General features: G+C 37.8%; 2 protein-coding genes across 2 annotated transcripts; both read left to right on the top strand.

Annotated features, from left to right (window-relative positions):
- The first annotated feature begins 2,866 nt into the window (after positions 1-2,866).
- Positions 2,867-4,012, top strand: LOC147512266 (uncharacterized). Its single transcript, XM_086598689.1, has one exon. It carries the CDS (start codon positions 2,867-2,869, stop codon positions 4,010-4,012), a length of 1,146 nt encoding a protein of 381 aa, XP_086454815.1.
- Positions 4,013-9,317: 5,305 nt separating this feature from the next.
- Positions 9,318-10,226, top strand: LOC147512265 (uncharacterized). The gene is made up of 2 exons (XM_086598688.1): positions 9,318-9,374; positions 9,477-10,226. The coding sequence occupies exons 1-2, from the start codon at positions 9,318-9,320 to the stop codon at positions 10,224-10,226; spliced, it is 807 nt and encodes a 268-aa protein (XP_086454814.1).
- Positions 10,227-17,910: the final 7,684 nt, after the last annotated feature.

Below are 17,910 nucleotides of genomic sequence, written 5' to 3'. Positions count from 1 at the left end.
AAAATCGTCTTTTTCACTTGATCATTGTTATGTTATACTCAAGGATAATCCAAAGTGGAGTAGCGTTTTTGAGACAAGGTCAAGCCGCCCCACAAAGGGAAAAGGTCGCAAAAGTGACGGTGAAGATTCAACTTCTAATTCACTAAGTGTTGGTGGAGTTGAATTGGAGGGTTCTCAAGAAATTGAGCGTCCTCTTGGATCGAAAAAAGCCAAATCCAAGAGGAATCAAGAAAAATCAGTTGGTATGTTGGAGGGTTACTTTACACGTTTGGAGGATACATTTGTAAAGGATGCAAATGAAACACAAAAGTGCTTAGAACTTAGGGAAAGGGAGCTTGCATATGGTCAAAGAACTATAATGGCAAGAGAAGAAAAAAATCAGATTCAAATTGAAAAAAATCAAGTTCAATTGGAAAAAAATCGGATTCAAAATATGCAATATGAAGCTAAGATTTTAGTAACCGATATAAGTGTGTCCTCCATCCCGATACCCCTTTTATAATCGAGCAACAACAAGTTGAAATACGTGCTGAATGGGCAAGGACTAGAGGTGGTTCTAGCTCTAATTAAACTTATGTAATATCTCGTATTTTATTTTAATTAATGCACTATGTATTTTAATTTCAATGTCTTTTTAATTAATGCACTATGTATTTTAATTTCATTGTACCATAGAAATACAATTACCAATAAAATTAAAATACATTGTAATATAGTTCATTAAAACATAACTCATAAAACACATAAAAACTTCTTTGAATTACATAGGAAATACATAGGAAATACTTTGGAACTTCATAATTCACATTAGGAAATACATAGGAAATACTTTGTAACTTCATAGTTCACATTTGGAAATTCATAGGAAATACTTTGGAACTTCATAGTTAACACAATGGGGACCAAGTGTTGGGAGAAAGCATGTGATATAACTTAAGTTGCAAAAGTGATCTAGTGCTCTTTATTTTACCGCTTATAGTTAAAAATAGCTTGGAGAAAAGTCTTATCTTCCCAACCCTCCTGTTTCTTGCCTTTTCGGGTAAAATCCTTCACTTCTTAACAGTGTGAGTTCTGAAAAGGGAAAAAGTTCTAGATGATTTCAACAAGTAATCCCCCAACCCCCAACCCTGAGAGTGGTGGTGGTGGCAGATCAGAGCTCTTCTCCTAATCAAAATCCTAGCTTTACTGGTCCTCATTCATGGAGCTCTCTATTCAATACAAGCAAAAACACCAGGCTTCAACCTAACCTCGAAAAGGTACACGTTCCTTTTACAAATGGTATTGCTGAAGTTCCAGTGGAAATCTTAAATGAAGGTATAGAACTGAGGAAGGACTATATAGTTGGCTTCTTTGTGGAAAAAAGACTCTCTTACCCCTTTGTTAAAGCTGCTGTCCAGAGACAATGGAAGCTCAAAGGTGGGTTTGACATGATAGCAGATAAGAACTTATTTTATTTCAAATTTGTTAATGAGGAAGACAGGCAACTAGTTGTGGACCATGGGCCTCTGTTTCTTGCGGGTAGAATCTTTGTTATTCGTCCTTAGTCACCAGCAGTGGAAAACATTAGAAATGGAATTACAGCTCTTCCCATCTAGGTTAAAGTGGATCTCCCCAAACAATTATGGACTAAGAATGGAATAGATTTTGTATCTAGTCTGGTTGGGGAGCCTATTTGTATGGATGATGCAACTGCTAATAGAACGCGGATTGCCTATGCAAGGGTATGTGTGGTGGTGGACACCAATTTCCAGTTTCCATCAAACATCCCTGTTAATATTGGTGAAGGAAACATAGTGGACATTGGTTTAGACTATGAGTGGGAACCTGAACAATGCAGTACCTGTAAGATTTTTGGGCTTTCAGATGCAAAATGTCCAAAGAATAAGGGAAAGAACACTCAGAATGTGTCAGCCATTTCAAAGCAGGTGAAGTCTACACATGTTACTAAGCAGACAAAATAGAATATGAGATGGACTCTAAAGAAAAATGCTCAAAATGGTCAGACAAGTTGTCAGAGGAATCATGATGGAGTCCCCATAGCTGAGGTTGTGGTAGGTATATCAAAGGACGCACCTGTAGTCTTGCCTGATGATGGAGTTCAAGCACAAGATTCAACTAAAAGGATGATGAAACAATGGAGCAATCGGTTAGAGGTTCTCAAATAATTATTCATGCCGCAGTGGAAGCAACAAATAGATTTGAAGTACTAATGCCAACTGATGCGGATGATATGGAAGATGCAGATGATACACAATTTAACGACATGGAAATTGTTCCATATGTTAGAGCCAGTGAAAGGAAAGAAAAGGATGTACAACAGGAGGAATATACTTTGAAGAGGTGAGAACAGACTTTGAAGCCCCTGAAGTACACCATATCACTACAGAAGAGGAGGAAGGAGTCACAGAAGTGGACAGTGAAGAAAGAAATGCTTACTCTCTCCAGAGAGGTCAAGTCCAAGAAGAAGGAACATCTTCTGCCAATGAAGAAGAGCTAGAAAAAGAATATTTCACTGACCATATTTCTTCAGAAGATGGTTCAGATATCGCTGGTATGTTGGACTCCCCTTCAGTCTCAGGCATAAATGTCAAAACAAAACAGCTTACTAGCCATTCAGAGCTCTCAGATATGACAGACTGGCAACAAGCAAGGAAAAAGAAGAAATTGAAAGCTAAGGCCAAAGGGGCAGGAAAGAACCACTTTTAAAGTTTCAATGATGAAGAAGATAGTTGTATGGAATGTTAGGGGAATAAACATGCCTCAAAAAGCAACATAAGTCAATAAAGTGAGAAAGGAAAATAACTTGTGCCTTTTTGGACTTATAAAAACAAAAGTCAAAAGAGATAAATTTTATTCCATTAGCAAGATGTGTTGCCCTGGATGGAAATTCTATGACAACTACAATAGTGATCCCAATGGGAGAGTCTGGATAGGTTGGGATTCAAGTTACATTGAAGCAAGGAAAGTGACAGAGAGCAAGCAACACATACATGTATCTGTGAAACTCTTTTCTACAGCTCAAGTCTTTGAGTTAACTATAATCTATGCCAGCAATGAACCACAAGAGAGGCTCACCTTGTGGACCATCTTAAAAGGTATGCAGAATTGTTATTCGAAGCCATGGTGCCTTTTAGGAGATTTCAACAATGTTTTGTATACAAATGAAAGGCTTGGCTGTGATGCGGTACATCCTAGAGAAGTAGAAGATTTTATGGATTGTGTAGTTTCTTCAGGGCTCTCTGACATGAAGTTCACGGGTTTCTTCTACACCTGGTCAAATAATGCAGAAGGAGACAACAGAAAATTGTCAAAGATTGATATGGTATTTGTCAATGTAACCTGGAACAACACCTTCCTCACTGAAGCAGTTTTTACACCTCCGGGTATTTCTGATCATTCTCTCATGCTAGTAAATTGGTATGATTTAAAGAAAATACATATGCCCTTTAGATTCTGCAACATATGGTTTTTTCATCCTATTTTTCATGAAGTGCTCACCTCTGTTTGGGCTAAGCATTTCTATGGCTCTCCTATTTTTATTCTCTGCTCTAAGCTATCAGAACTCAAGAAAGCGCTAAAAGGGTGGTCTAAGGATGCTTTTTCCAAATTCTATGAAAGAGTCAAAGCATCCAGAGAAAGCATGCACACACTGCAGCAACAATTGCAATCAGACCCTCAAAATGCTTCTATTGCCATCCTAGAGAAACTGGCCAGAAGCAAGTACATTGAACTCTCTAAGATGGAACAAGAGGACCTTAAGCAGAAATCACACTGTGATTGGCTGGAATTTGGTGAAAGATGCAATGCATCTTTTTTTAATGCAATAAAGGAACGAAAAGGGCATAATTGCATATGGTCAGTAGTAAATGAGGAAGGTGAAACTCTAAATGAACCACAAATAGTTTCAGTAGTTTTCCTAGACTACTACAAGGGCTTATTGGGACAACAAGATGATACCTCTATAGAAGAAAGTTTCTTTCAAGATCTAGAAGTCACAGGAACTCTGCAATAGATCCAACAGAATGCTATGGACATGGATGTATCAGAAGAGGAGATCAAAGCTGCTCTATTTTCTCAAGATGATAATAAATCACTTGGTCCAGATGGTTACAATGCCTTTTTCTTCAAAAGGTGTTGGAAAGTGATAGGTGAGGATTACATCAAGGCTGTCAAGTACGTGTTTCAACTCTCTTATATTCCTAGATGTGTAAACTCTACCTTCATTTGCTTAATTCCTAAAGTGAAAAATCCATCTACAGTGGGTGATTATAGGCCTATATCTTGTACTAATGTCATATATAAATGTTTTACTAAGGTCATCACTAATAGACTCAAGCATGTTATACATGACTTAGTGACTCCTAGCCAATCTGCTTTTGTGCCAGGGAGAATTATACAAGACAACCTTCTTCTTGCCCATGAGATGCTCAGAAGCTATTCAAGGAAACATGGTACTCCCAGATGTACTATAAAGGTGGACCTTCAAAAAGCCTTTGACTCCGTGAATTGGCAAACCATCTCCTTCATGCTTGGGAAGATTGGCATTCCACCAAAGCTCAAAAGATGGATTGAAGTGTGTTACACTACTCCTTTCTTTTCCCTGATCTTCAATGGGGAACCTTTGGGCTTTTTCAGAGGCAGAAGAGGGCTGAGACAAGGTGACCCCATGTCACCATACCTTTTTGTCATAATAATGGAGCTGCTCAACTCATTACTACAGAAGGGTCTTCATCAAAAAGTTTTTCAGCCTCATCCTACTTGTAAGAGAATGCACATTCCACATTTGTGTTTCGCAGATGATGTTCTTATCTTTATAAGAGGAAAAGAAGACTCTATCGTGGCTCTTAAATCCATTCTTGATGAGTTCGCTAGGGCAACTGGTTTGCATCTGAACTTAAATAAGTCATCTATTCTATCTGGAGGTCTTACTCAAGATGATAGTAATCATTTAGCCCAAATTATAGGTATGCAACCTATTACTCCCCCCATCAAATATCTTGATCTTCCTCTTGTCTCCGCAAGGATAAGTATCAAAGACTGCCTGCCTTTGGTGGAAAAGACCTCTACAAGGATAGAAAATTGGAAGAACAGATTTTTGGGCCATGCAGGGAGATTACAACTTATCATCTCAGTCCTTGCCACTTTTCATATTTATTGGGCCAAGACGTTCATTCTTCCAAAAGGGGTGCTTACCATGATTTCAAAGACATGTGTAAAGTTTCTATGGAGTGATCCAGAAATGGGGAAGAAGATGCACCATTCAAGCAGAGATAATCTACAATTTCCAAAGAATAAAGGTGGACTAGGCATCCAGGATCCTATTATTCGGAATAGCCAGTCAACTGTCAGTCAAGCAGCGCACTCTATGTCCACACGGAACATGCGTTCGCTCCTTTAGTTAGGACCCTCTCGGCGCTCAATAGCTCAACGTGCACGTCGACAGCGGGAGGAAGCCCTAAGAGTTTCAGCCACCCAAAGGGATCGCATATATCCTCCTTCCCTAATTCACGGCCTCACAGTGGAAACTACAGTACATTCTATCGATGCAACAAGTTTCACTACAACCACCCAACGAGCAGATAAAGGAAAGAATATTGTAATTGTTGGCACTCTTTCACCCCAGCCATACATCAACTCAGAACCTGCTGGACCATCATATGTCGGATGTTTTTCTGGCGCAACTCAGCATGAGCACTTTCCACTACCAACACGTAACTTCAGCCCCGGTTTTCATCTTAGGTCATCTTCCTTGAGGAGCAACATGTAAGTACTATGTCCAAACTTAAATATTTCCGTACTGAACAATTATAAATTACTAAACTAATTGAATACTAATTGTTTTTTCCCCACTAAAATTAGCTCCACAAACAATTTGCCTCCGAACAGTACTGAGCCGGATGTTCCCGCTCAGGGCACTATTAGGCCCGGGGAAATTTCTGAAGAAGCATCCGAATATTCTGACGAAGAATACTATGACATTGACGAACTTGAAAATCCAACCGAAACAATACCTTTTATCCCGGTCGAGCGTCATTACCTTGGGGAACTAGATGTTCAATGTCAGCCTTGCTTCGCTTTACATTGAAGCGCAGAGTAACTCTCCAGTTCAACTAAAAAAAACCTTTATTCGGATCATGCTGTCTCCAAGGAAAAATAAAACTGCCCTCACTTGATCCACTGCCCCCTCTGCTTGAATCACTCTTTGAAGGTAACGATTGGCTTGCACGTGATTTTCGGAAGAACATTCGGGGATATAATGCTTGCAATGCATTCACCAGCCTTGGCGTTAAAGCAAACGACCGAATCTTGAAAGGACATGGACCAAAGTCGTTCACTATACACGGAGAGCTCTTCCATAAGATTGGATCACTTTTACCTGATGAACATGTCGACCCAAAATACACCCAGTTATACATTTATGATGCTGGCACGGCTTTGGATTATCGACAACAACGCAATAAGAATTTACTCAGGGAGGTGCTAAGTATTGTACAAGGTGTTTTGGTACAGGCAAACGTGTGGTCAAAGTTTTTCAAAAATGCAAATGAGGTCTTAAGTTCAAGTGCATCGGCGGACAACAATATACCAGCCTTCATACAATACACTCCAGGAACGGATCGCCGCCGATATAATCTCCCAACCACTTTTGAAATCGTTGTGGTATTACCCGGTGATGAGACAAAGTATGATATGTTACGAGACATCGTTATTCACTACAAAGAAGGTGGACTAGAGAGGATAAGTGAATGCCATTCTACTTATGCACCTCTTCATTATGTACTTCTTTTCCCTAGAGGAGACCTTGGTTAGGCACCGGATTTGCGACAATGGGATGTCAAGATCAATTGCCCAAGTGATGCCAGACTAACGCAAGCACATGCAGTATTATTCATACCGTTTATTTGACCATCCAACTAAATACTCTTCCATACTCAGGGGAGGCTCCCTCTACCAACAATGGATAGTTGATGCTTGGGCTGCAACTGAACAGAATCGCCTGCGCTATATTTGCCTGAATCAAGACAACATTCGTGCGGAAGTGTACAACGGTTTGACGGACATTGCAGCAGACGGCCTGCCTCTTGATCAAGTTGGCCAGCGTTACATTCTCCCATCGTCTCACATGGGTAGCCTGAGACATATGTATGAGATCTACCAAGACTCAATGGCCATTACACAATACAACAAACACCCGGATGTATTCCTAACAGCAACAGCAATTCCGAATTGGCCAGAAATCATAAAAGCTCTCAAGCCACACCAAACTGCGTCTGACAAACCTGAGGTGGTTGCTCGTGTATTCGAATTGAAAAGGAAAGCAATAATGGAAGAGATTAAAAAAAAACAACGTGTTTGGCGAACAAGCTGCATTGGTCTACACTATCGAGTTCCAAAAACAAAGACTGCCACACATGCACGCACTCATCTTCCTCAAGCATCCCAATAAGATCCGTAATGCATATCAAGTTGATAAGATTGTTTCCGCGGAGTTCCCAAACCCTATCTCAGAACCTAATCTTTTCTAGATAGTGAAGAGGTGTATGGTACACGGGCCATGTGGACCTAAAAAACCAAAGGCCCCCTGCATGGAGAATGGTCTATGTACAAAACATTACCCACGCGCTTTTACAGATGAAACTATAATGGATCAAGTTAGATATCCAGTTTACCGATGACGCAATACTGGGAACGAATACGAGGTGCAGGACTGCAAAGTTGATAACCGAGATGTCGTCCCCTACAACCCCCACTTATCAAAGATGTTCAACTGCCATATAAATGTTGAAGTTTGTGCATCGGTTCATGCAATTAAATACATTCACAAATACATTTACAAAGGGCATGATAGGGCAACTATGGTTATTGTTGGTACTGATGATGAGATCAAACAGTACATTGATGCACGGTATGTCGGGCCACCCGAAGCTGCATGGCGTCTTCTCAAGTTCCCTCTGCACAAAGAGTTACCACACGTTGAAAGGCTGGTAGTTCATTTGGAAGGGATGCATTGAGTTGTTTACAATGCAAAGGAGTCAAGGGCTACAGTTCTCGCAAGAGCAAGAAATCAGAGATCAACTCTAACGGCTTTCTTCAAATGTTGTGCCAAATATCCGGGTGCCCGTAGATATACTTACCAGGAGTTCCCACAGTATTATGTATGGAAAAAAGATAAGAAGATTTGGAAACTAAGGGACCACGGTTATGCTATTGGGAGAATATACTTTGCAAATCCAAATACTGGAGAGCGCTTCTACCTTCAGTTGCTTCTGACTGCTGTTAGAGGACCAACATCATTTGAAGATCTTCGTACGGTTGACGACTTTGAGCATGACAATTCAAAGCAGCATGTGTTGCACGTGGCCTTCTCAAATCCGACGACGAGTGGAGAGAATGTCTACAAGAGGCGTCGGTGATGAAGACCGGCTACCAACTACGCAGATTGTTCAGTGTAATCCTTTTGGATGTTCCCCAACCAGTCCTGCAACACTATGGAATGAATTTTCTTCACATATTTGTGACGATCTGGCTCACATGATACGTACCAAGTTCAACAACCAGAGTCCGACTAAAGAGGAAATAACTGATTATGGTTTGTTCCTAATTAACAAGTTGCTTTTTGAAGCAAGTAAGACTTTATCTAATTTCCCAGACATGCCAAAACCAAAAAAAAAGATTGGGACCAGCTAGGTGGGAACAGACTTATTTGGGAGTAGAGGGAATTGCAGTACGAAGTTCTTGAACAAGAGGCAAATGTAAATGTGGAACGCCTGAATGCTGAACAACTTCATGCCCACACCGAGATAATAGATTCAGTGCAAAACAATATGGGAAAGACTTTCTTCCTAAATGGTGCAGCGGGGATAGGAAAAACGTTTGTCTACAACATAATTGCCACTACTTGCCGTAGTCAAGGCCATATTGTCATCAATGTTGCATCATCGGGAATAGCATCGCTGCTGCTGTCTTGTGGCAAGACCGCACACTCTACTTTTTGCCTCCCACTGGATATTATGGACAACACCTTCTGCGGGTTTTCAAAAAACTCCATACATGCTGATCTTTTCAAGGAAGTTAGCTTAATTATTTAGGATGAAGTCCCCATGCAGCATAGACACTGCATCGAAGCCGTTGAAAGAACACTAAGGGATATCCAAGAAAATTCAAAGCCTTTCGGAGGAATTACTATGGTTCTAGGCGGATATTTTAGGCAAACGTTGCTTATTGTACCAAAAGGCAGCAGAGAGCAATTCATCGGAGTATCAGTGAGAAGATCCCAGCTATGGACACACGTACAAGTCTTGCACTTGGTTCATAACATGAGGTTGGAGATGTCGGAGCCTAATAATGCCAGCTTCGCAGATTACTTGATCAAGGTACTTTACAAATAAAAAACATCATAAAAATTAAAGATTAAAAAAGCAGGTTACTGACTCAAATTTCTCTGAATTTTTTTTAGGTTGGCACGAATCCTTTAGATACTGTTGAGTTGCCAAGAGGGATCTGGCTTGTCTGTCGACATAGGGGATCTTATTTCATCAGTTTATCCAGATTTGAATGTGAGTGGGACGGCAACACCAATTTACTTGACTGAAAGAACCATCCTAGCTGCTCGAAATGACGATGTCAGCGTCGTTAACCGAGCTGCCCTGAATTTGTTCCCCGGGCAAGAGATTTCTTACATAGCTGCAGATAAAGTTGTCGATGATGTTACAAGCCCTCAAAACAACGGATCCACATACCCTAGTGAGTTTTTAAATTCCCTAGATCCCTCAAGCTTGCCGCCGTTTAATCTCCAACTGAAAACAGGATGCCCTATAATGTTGCTTAGGAATATTGCCCCAAGAGATGGGCTTTGCAATGGAACCCGTCTTATTGTATTACGCTGCGAAAGTAGAGTACTAGAAGCAATGATCATAACTGGAGCCAAGGCTGGAAATACTGTATTTATTCCGAGGATATCCCTAACGCCATCAACAACTGAAATGCCGTTTCAAATGTCAAGACGGCAATTTCCCATTAGACTGGCCTTTGCAATGACAATCAACAAGTCTCAAGGACAGTCAGTCAAGTATGTCGGCATCAACTTAGAGACCCCAGCATTCAATCATGGCCAGCTCTATGTCGCACTATCTAGGTGCACGTCTTCAAAAAGAAAAACTGACCTACTACCACCGGATTCCTCCAATTGCACCACCAACATTGTATACTCTGAAGTGCTTTTGTAGCATCGTTAAAGGTAAGCCGGCTTATGTCTATGCCTTTCTTACATTGCCTATTATTAGATATACATAACTATACCCTCCTCTAGATTGTACTGTACATCTTGGATTCTTAGTCATTGTGATGTATTACGTGGGTTTATAAGAGCACTTAGGCATTATCAGCAACTTAATAATGGCACTACTACTTTATTAAAACAAATGTTTATAATGGATGACTGTATTGTAGCACATTCATCACTCATGGACAGGTGAGTCAGATCAATTTTTGAACATGATCTTAGTATTATGGGTATTAAGCGGCATGCATTTATTTGCCATCCTTCTGTTTTTCGTCTTATTCGCTAAGCACTTGGATTAAGGTGTTAGTTCTATTAGGCAGGAAATGTTAAATGCAAATAAAATATGGCACGATTGGAGAATTGTTTTTATTTTGCCTTTTACAAGAGAGTGTTAGGTCATGATTTCTAAAAAGTATGAAGAACAAGACTTCCTCATGTTGAATGATTTCTTTAACTTCCACACACAGAATGTGTCATACTATTGTTGTTTTTTTTCCCCTTTTTTTCATTTGTACATTTCTTTTTTCCATTGCTTTCTAACCAGGATCCTAATTCTCAAGTAGTGCAGGCCAGTATCGGTAGGCTCAATATAGGTGGCAGCAGAAGCAACCAATTCTACTCCTATGCTACCATACCAGTTCAACCTAAGATTTGCTAAATACAACGTGCACGACGAACAGCAAAACATGACATTCAATTAGGTTGCATCATATTAATGTGATTCACTTTGAAAGGAAGTCTATGCAGTTCATTGTTTTGTTGCTTCTATGCTATGCGCCTGATGCGTGGTTTAAAAAATACCGTTTCCATTCATAATTTTTTACCCCTTTCAAGAAGTAATCTGATTTGGTCATCCTGGTCATATAATAAAAAATAAGGTAACAAAATCCAAATAGCATGTATTCATTTGGTCATATAATAAAAAGTAAGGTAACATAATCCACTAACAGAGATATTAGGATCTGCTTCGTGTACAAGTAGTCCATTCTATATTTGAACATAATAACTTACCATATACATTTTATTTCTTTTCCCCCATAGATGGCAGAATTACCAATGGAAAATATGGACATACGACATTCACTCCCGTAAAGAAATAATCTAAAGAAAAAAATACTTACCCAAAAAATACTTCAAATCTAGGTAACTTACTATATACATTACTTTTCTTTACATTGATAAACTTGGTAATTGATACAAATGGGGTCAACAAATAATTTTATTATGAATATATAGAAACTATACATATACATAAGCTTGGTATTTTTAGCATTAAACGATCACATTACCAAGCACCTCCTTTATAAAGACTAAGTAATCGTCTGTACAATGTTATTCCCAATCAACTCCTTCCACTCAAAGGTTTGCTATTTATTTTCAACGAATATACTTAGTTAAATAATGCATTCTTTCCTCTAATTGACATATAATGATGTGTTTTTAGAATGGATAATCTTTGCAAAGTACCCGGTGAATCCAGCAAAAAAGTTCTTGCTAAGTGCGAAGCAACACCTGCCAAGGGCTTCTCGGGTAGCCATACAGCCTTAACAATATACGACTACAATAACAAAACACATCTAAAGCTCACTGTCAAGATTAGAAATAACAATGGAAATAATGTCTCGACAGAACCAGAATGTATGTGTGGTTTTCCTAACAATTCACAATGCATGGAGAGCATTGATTAACTGACCTTTGAAATTTAACAGCTTACAAAGAACTTAATAAAGGTTTAAACGAAATATATTTATTCACCGTTACATGTGTTAATGTATGTTGATTGCCATTTTTATGTATTGACCATTATCAAAAAAAAAAAAATCTCCTAATGGGATTCGATATGGGCTTAACGCGTTGCCCTTTCTTCTTCTCCCTTAAACACCCTTTCCGAACAGTTACTTAATAACAATCGCAATCAACATAATAGTACACTAAATTAATTCCATTCTATAAAAAATACTAATAATAACTCCATTTTTCAGGCCTTCCTCTTTGTCCGAATTTTCTGCCCAATAAATTCATAAGCATAAAAGTAGTCGGTTACAAAGTAAAAGATTAAGTAACGTTACCGATTTGTTCTCTCAACTCTACCAGTATAAAACCCCCGAGTCGGCAACCTTTCTGCTCAACACTTTGAACAAAGCTACTTGGTGTAGACATCCCCCAGATAACTGAGTGTTTGGAACCATTTTGGTTACTACCTCCTAAACTTCAAGACGACCTCAAGTTTTTTTAAGAGGTGAGTCATGGTTTATTCACTCTTCGCTCTCTTTGCTAAACTTTGACTTTTTACTTTATTTCCCTTCCCTTATTATTGTTGCTGTAAAATAAAACTTATGGTTCTGCAATAGAAAAACTAAATTGGTTTATTGTATATATTTTGGGAATTCATGTACCTGTTTCCAATTAAAAAAAAAAGAAACAACAACAACAACCGGAGTTTTTTTGCTTCAGTGATGTGTTTTACAATTATTACTCTGTCCCTCTCTCTCTCAAAATGGAAAGTCAGGTATGGCACTTAATTTTAAGCTTGTGAATTTGTGGTTGCTGCTTTGTGAATCTCTTTTTTAGTGTTGAATACAATCTACTGTATTTTTGTCTTCATTTCTATGCTAAAATTCCTTCCCCATCCATTTTGATTGTTTTTTTTTTTTTTTTTTTTTTTTTTTGCCTATTCAATTTTCCTACTATTTCATTTCTAAATCCCACAAAGGTTTAAACCAAATCTTTGATTTGGTACATCCCTATCATTTGCATACTGCTTTAGTTTCATTGACAAGAAATTGATTATGCTTGCGTTACTTGAACCTATCTATGCGCCTGTAACTTTGTTTCTGCGTACTATTTTTTGTTTTGCTATGCTCTTTCTTTTTAGTTCTTTTGTTCTTTTTTCATTTTTTTACATCATACTATCTTCAATGCATTTAAGTTCATCACCCAGGCATCATTTTATAATTCCAAACATCAGTTTATGCTTTCAAATTATAATGGTATTGCAATATAAAATTCATATTATAACCCTACAATAGCCAAGCTGTGCTACAGGCTGGATGTAATTATACTTGGTTGTCTATGCTCAAAGTGGTGCAAAGAAAGTCACTATTTCGCACACAAGTATCGATTGTACCATGTTTTGCATTCCATGCAAGGTTTTAGCAGCGGTCAAATGGTACAAAAATAAATTGTTGTGCTCTGTGCTTTAGCATATACTACTGTACTTCTTCAAAACAGTGTGGACTTGAACCTTTTCCTCTGTCTTCTTCAATTATACGCTAACAACTTTAATTCATTCTCCTTATGGATATGAACATGCATAATGTTTATCTTGCGTTGTTGCCCATTGGTAGTATTTTTCAATTCCATAGCACAACTAACAATTTTGACTAATATGTAGGTCATGGAATCGGGTATGTTAGTTTACACTATTTCTTTCAAAACCTTACTCCACCACATTCTCAAGCATTTCAACATGCGCAACAGTTCCTATGGATATACCCTACACCAAAATTTATATGAGGCATGGGTAGAACTTGAAATATCCAGAATAAAAAATCAGAAGATATTCTTAGGAATACATTCACATGACAAAAAAACATCGGAACATGATGCTGCAAAGAAAGCAATTGCTTTTTTACAAGAAGCCCACGGCTGCAAAATAGAAGAGTTCAACTATAAGGACAAAAAAAAGTACTTTGTGCGCTACCGAAATTTAATAGAATTAGATTTGACAAACTACTTGAAGAACATCAAGCTATGCGAGGCAAGTTATCGGCGGTGATTGAAGAAAATAAAGTTCACGAAAAGCGTTTCACAATTGAAAAGAACGAGAATGCTGAAAGTGAAGAGGAATATGATAGTCAATATGACCCATCTGAAGATGAGGATGTCAACCACAGTTCTTGACATTTTTTAACCTCTTTGGAGAACAAGTAGTATAATTTATCCATTTGTTGTGATTTCAATTACAAATTTTTAATAAATATGAAGACAATCATCAAGATACCGAAGAAAGCTAAGGTAACACATTATGAATTACGATTTACTCCAGTATTATATTATTGTTTGGGTTAATGATTTTTAGCTTGCTGATTAGAGGATAGTTCAAACATTTTCAGAACCCCTATGCCCACTACTTGCTCATCTATTTTAAGTAATTTATTTTTACTCTGTTTATGTGTGTTTAGTGATCCAAACATCTTGATTATAATTGTGCACACTGGATTCTAAATTGATTGGTTAGGTTAGTTAGTTTGTCTATGATTTTCAGTGCCGAACATTGGCTAATACTGTACTATTTTGGATTTCAGGTTTAATAGGTGAATTTCCCATGGGATTGAGAACAAGCTAATATAAAGAAAACTTATATTTTCCCAGTTATGTTTGATGGTGATTACAAAAGGAATAGAGGTGATACTCCAAATGGTGAGACAACTTTTCACAAACTCATATCCTAGATTTATTCAATATTCACTGATATTACTTGATTGACGTGTATAAAGATAGAATAAAGCTTTTACGATAGTCGTTGAACTTTTTGAACAACCACTGCTCAATAAGTAGAACCTTAGTAGAACCTCCACTTAGGTCTCTCTCAAAACCCAAAAAGTTCATTTGAAAGTAGGATTGCCTAGACAAATTTGGTAAAAGGATTGCAAAAGCAGTATAACTATTGTGTTATGATCCCTATCAAAAGTGCTCAATTACGTGGATGGTATAAAAGGAGTCGGCCTATTCCTATGATGTCATGGTTTAAGCCTATTAACCATGGTCTTATTTTCTCTTCTTTGTGTGTTGGAATGCAAAGTGATGCTAACTTACAAGCTATGTCATGTTGACTTGCATGATAAAGTAAGTAAGTTAGAAGACTATGGAGATATCTTTGAAAACACAAATGTAATGCCTGTGTTCATGCTCCATCTAGAACACCCAAGCAGTGATGTACTTTTACTAATACGGCTTTAGGACTATGAAACGCGCTTTCGTTAGCTTTATTTGGTATCATGAGCGCCCTTCTTAAACAACAATATCATATTATTGATAACGCTAGCTAGAATAAACTCGCCCAAAAGTAAACAAACACTAGTAGATTTAAAATAACTTTTCTTGCAGAAGAGATTACCTTCCTTAATTACTTCGCCTTTGAGACATTATAAAGTACTCATTGTGATTGAAGTGTACGGTAGTGTTCATATTAAGTCCTTTAATATGGTAACGCAGCCATAGGGGATAGACTCCAATGAATGTATCTTTTCTTTTGAATCCAATTGCAGCATGCAACATGTTTGAGTCCAATGGCCTCGGCATATTTGACACGATAAATTGAATTTTTTAGTATTTCGTATTTTTTGTTGTTGCAAAGTCAGCCGAACTGGCCAGATCTGATGAATGCGGATATTTTCGGCCCTCTTGGCGGGTATCACAACTATTACTTGGAAGGTACTCACTACGATCCGATAATTTGTAGCTAAAGTAAGAAAAATCCCTTGACACCTTTTTAAACTCCAATATAGTTAAAGTTTAGAATCATTGCAATTTTTTTCCTGCCAGTAGTATCATTGCATCCCCTTACCACCTTTTTAAACTCCAATACAGTACAAGTTTTGAATCATTGCAATTTGTTCCCTACCATTAGTGTCCAATATGTAGTGCATTGCATTGATACACTTTTTGCTATCTTAATTTGACTTTTGTTCATGTCTATTGGATTAACATTCACAACATATGCTGATTAGAGAATGAACTTATGTAGTTTGCTAAGTGACCTCGCTCCTTTTTGTGTATGTAGATGGTGTATGGTTGATGTAGATAGATGATGGTCGTTGAACAAAAAGAAGCGTATCAAAACCTAATTATCCCTCAATAAGTAAAGGATGAGTAGGGTATCGTTCCACTTTTAAGTGTATGTTTATATGAAGGACAGGACTGGAAAGGGGGTTTGAGGGATTAAAAACTATAATTGTAGAGATTTTAGATTCTAATACTAAACTAAACTAAACTAACTAAACTTATACTAAAGCTAAGAATTGGAAATAGGGAGATCTAGAGAATATGAGAGAGATAGATTCAAGAGATTCAAATCCACCAATGCTTTTGATTCAATGACTTTTTGCTTCATGTTGTTCTCCAAGTAGACTACAATCGGGCAATCGAGCGAGTGCCGATGCCTTTTTGGGTGAAACATCGTTAAACAATTAACATTACTTAAGGTTGTTCTTATGTTCATGTTACTAGTATCATCTTTCCTTTTATGTGAGCTTGGGCAGCTATTCAATGAATCACCATCTAAGGCAAACACAAGGAATACTTCCCTTACTCTAAAACACTACACAATTAGAAGAAAAGTAGAGAATAATAGTATAATATTCAATTACAATAAATAAAACTCTATTCTAGCATTATATTCAATTGCAATAAATAAAAGCATGTCACTAGAAAAATATTCAATTGCAATAAATAAAACCCTAAACTAGCATGATATTCAATTGTAATAAATAAAAACCTTAATCTATACTTCCATCTCCTGGTGTGGGCAATGGAACTAATAACTAAAAACATAAAGAACTAACCTGATTGAAGAACATCATGAACCAGAAGAATCATTAAACCTTAAGCACTGGCTTCATCTCCTCCCTTGAAGGAGAAGATTAGCCTTCCATATAGAAGGAAGAACACAAAGAACGAGAAGAAGAAAAGTCGAAGAACATAAGACTAGAAAGACTAATTTATTAAGACTCAGCTAGTTAAAACCGATCTTTTATTATTAATCTCTCTCTGCCTCAAGTTCTGGAGACAAGATTATAAGTGAATTGGCCAATTACATGAGGCACTTAGGTCCTCTATTTATAGGGGTTACAATGAGCTCTAGAAGCATTCCAAACCGTCATTTGTTTCCTAATACAAATAGACTTCTTTTCAGAGTCCAACTTCATCTCCAAACTGAGAAGGAATTGGCTACGATTAATGTCGATTCATGCGCCCGGACACACTATTCATGTGTCTCGGGCGCATTCAACGCTAGGCTAGACTCGATCCATCGTCCCCGGGCGCGATAAGCCTATTTTCTCTCTTCTGCTCTATCCTTCTATCCTCTTTTGCGGGCTTTGGTCCAAGCAACGAATCCTTTGGCCTTGGGCTTCCAAATAGACTTTAAAATAGGTCCAAGTCGCATCTTTAATAGCTCTAATTCCTTGGCTTTCTCCATGATTGTCCACGGGCCTCCCATGTGATCCTTAATGCTCCGAATTGCTCTGTTTTACCCCATTTTTTCTAATATTCTACAAAACTCTCTTTTTCACCTGTAGAATCTTAAAACATAACTTACAAACACTATTAGTCCACTAAGATGGCTAAACAAGAGGCATAATCGAGGGTTAAATTGCACTTTTTGAGCACTTATCACTAAGCCTTGATTTTCTTACGATTTGGTATTTGTTATCCTCTAATTATATATGTCAACCCATTTTAAGATGCTTAATAATATGTATGATTCTTTGCTTTTAGGATTTCCTCCTTTGATTATTTACGTTGCCTACTACTATATGATTCGGATTAAGAGATAAAACAAAAAAAGGATATTGGACGTAAAATCATTTGAATGTGACCTTTTGGTCCATTTGTGGTTAATGTGT

The sequence above is a fragment of the Coptis chinensis genome, chromosome 3 (genome assembly GCF_015680905.1).
Source record: "Coptis chinensis isolate HL-2020 chromosome 3, ASM1568090v1, whole genome shotgun sequence".
Classification (NCBI taxonomy): domain Eukaryota; kingdom Viridiplantae; phylum Streptophyta; class Magnoliopsida; order Ranunculales; family Ranunculaceae; genus Coptis; species Coptis chinensis.
This window is presented reverse-complemented; position numbering and strand designations above follow the sequence as displayed.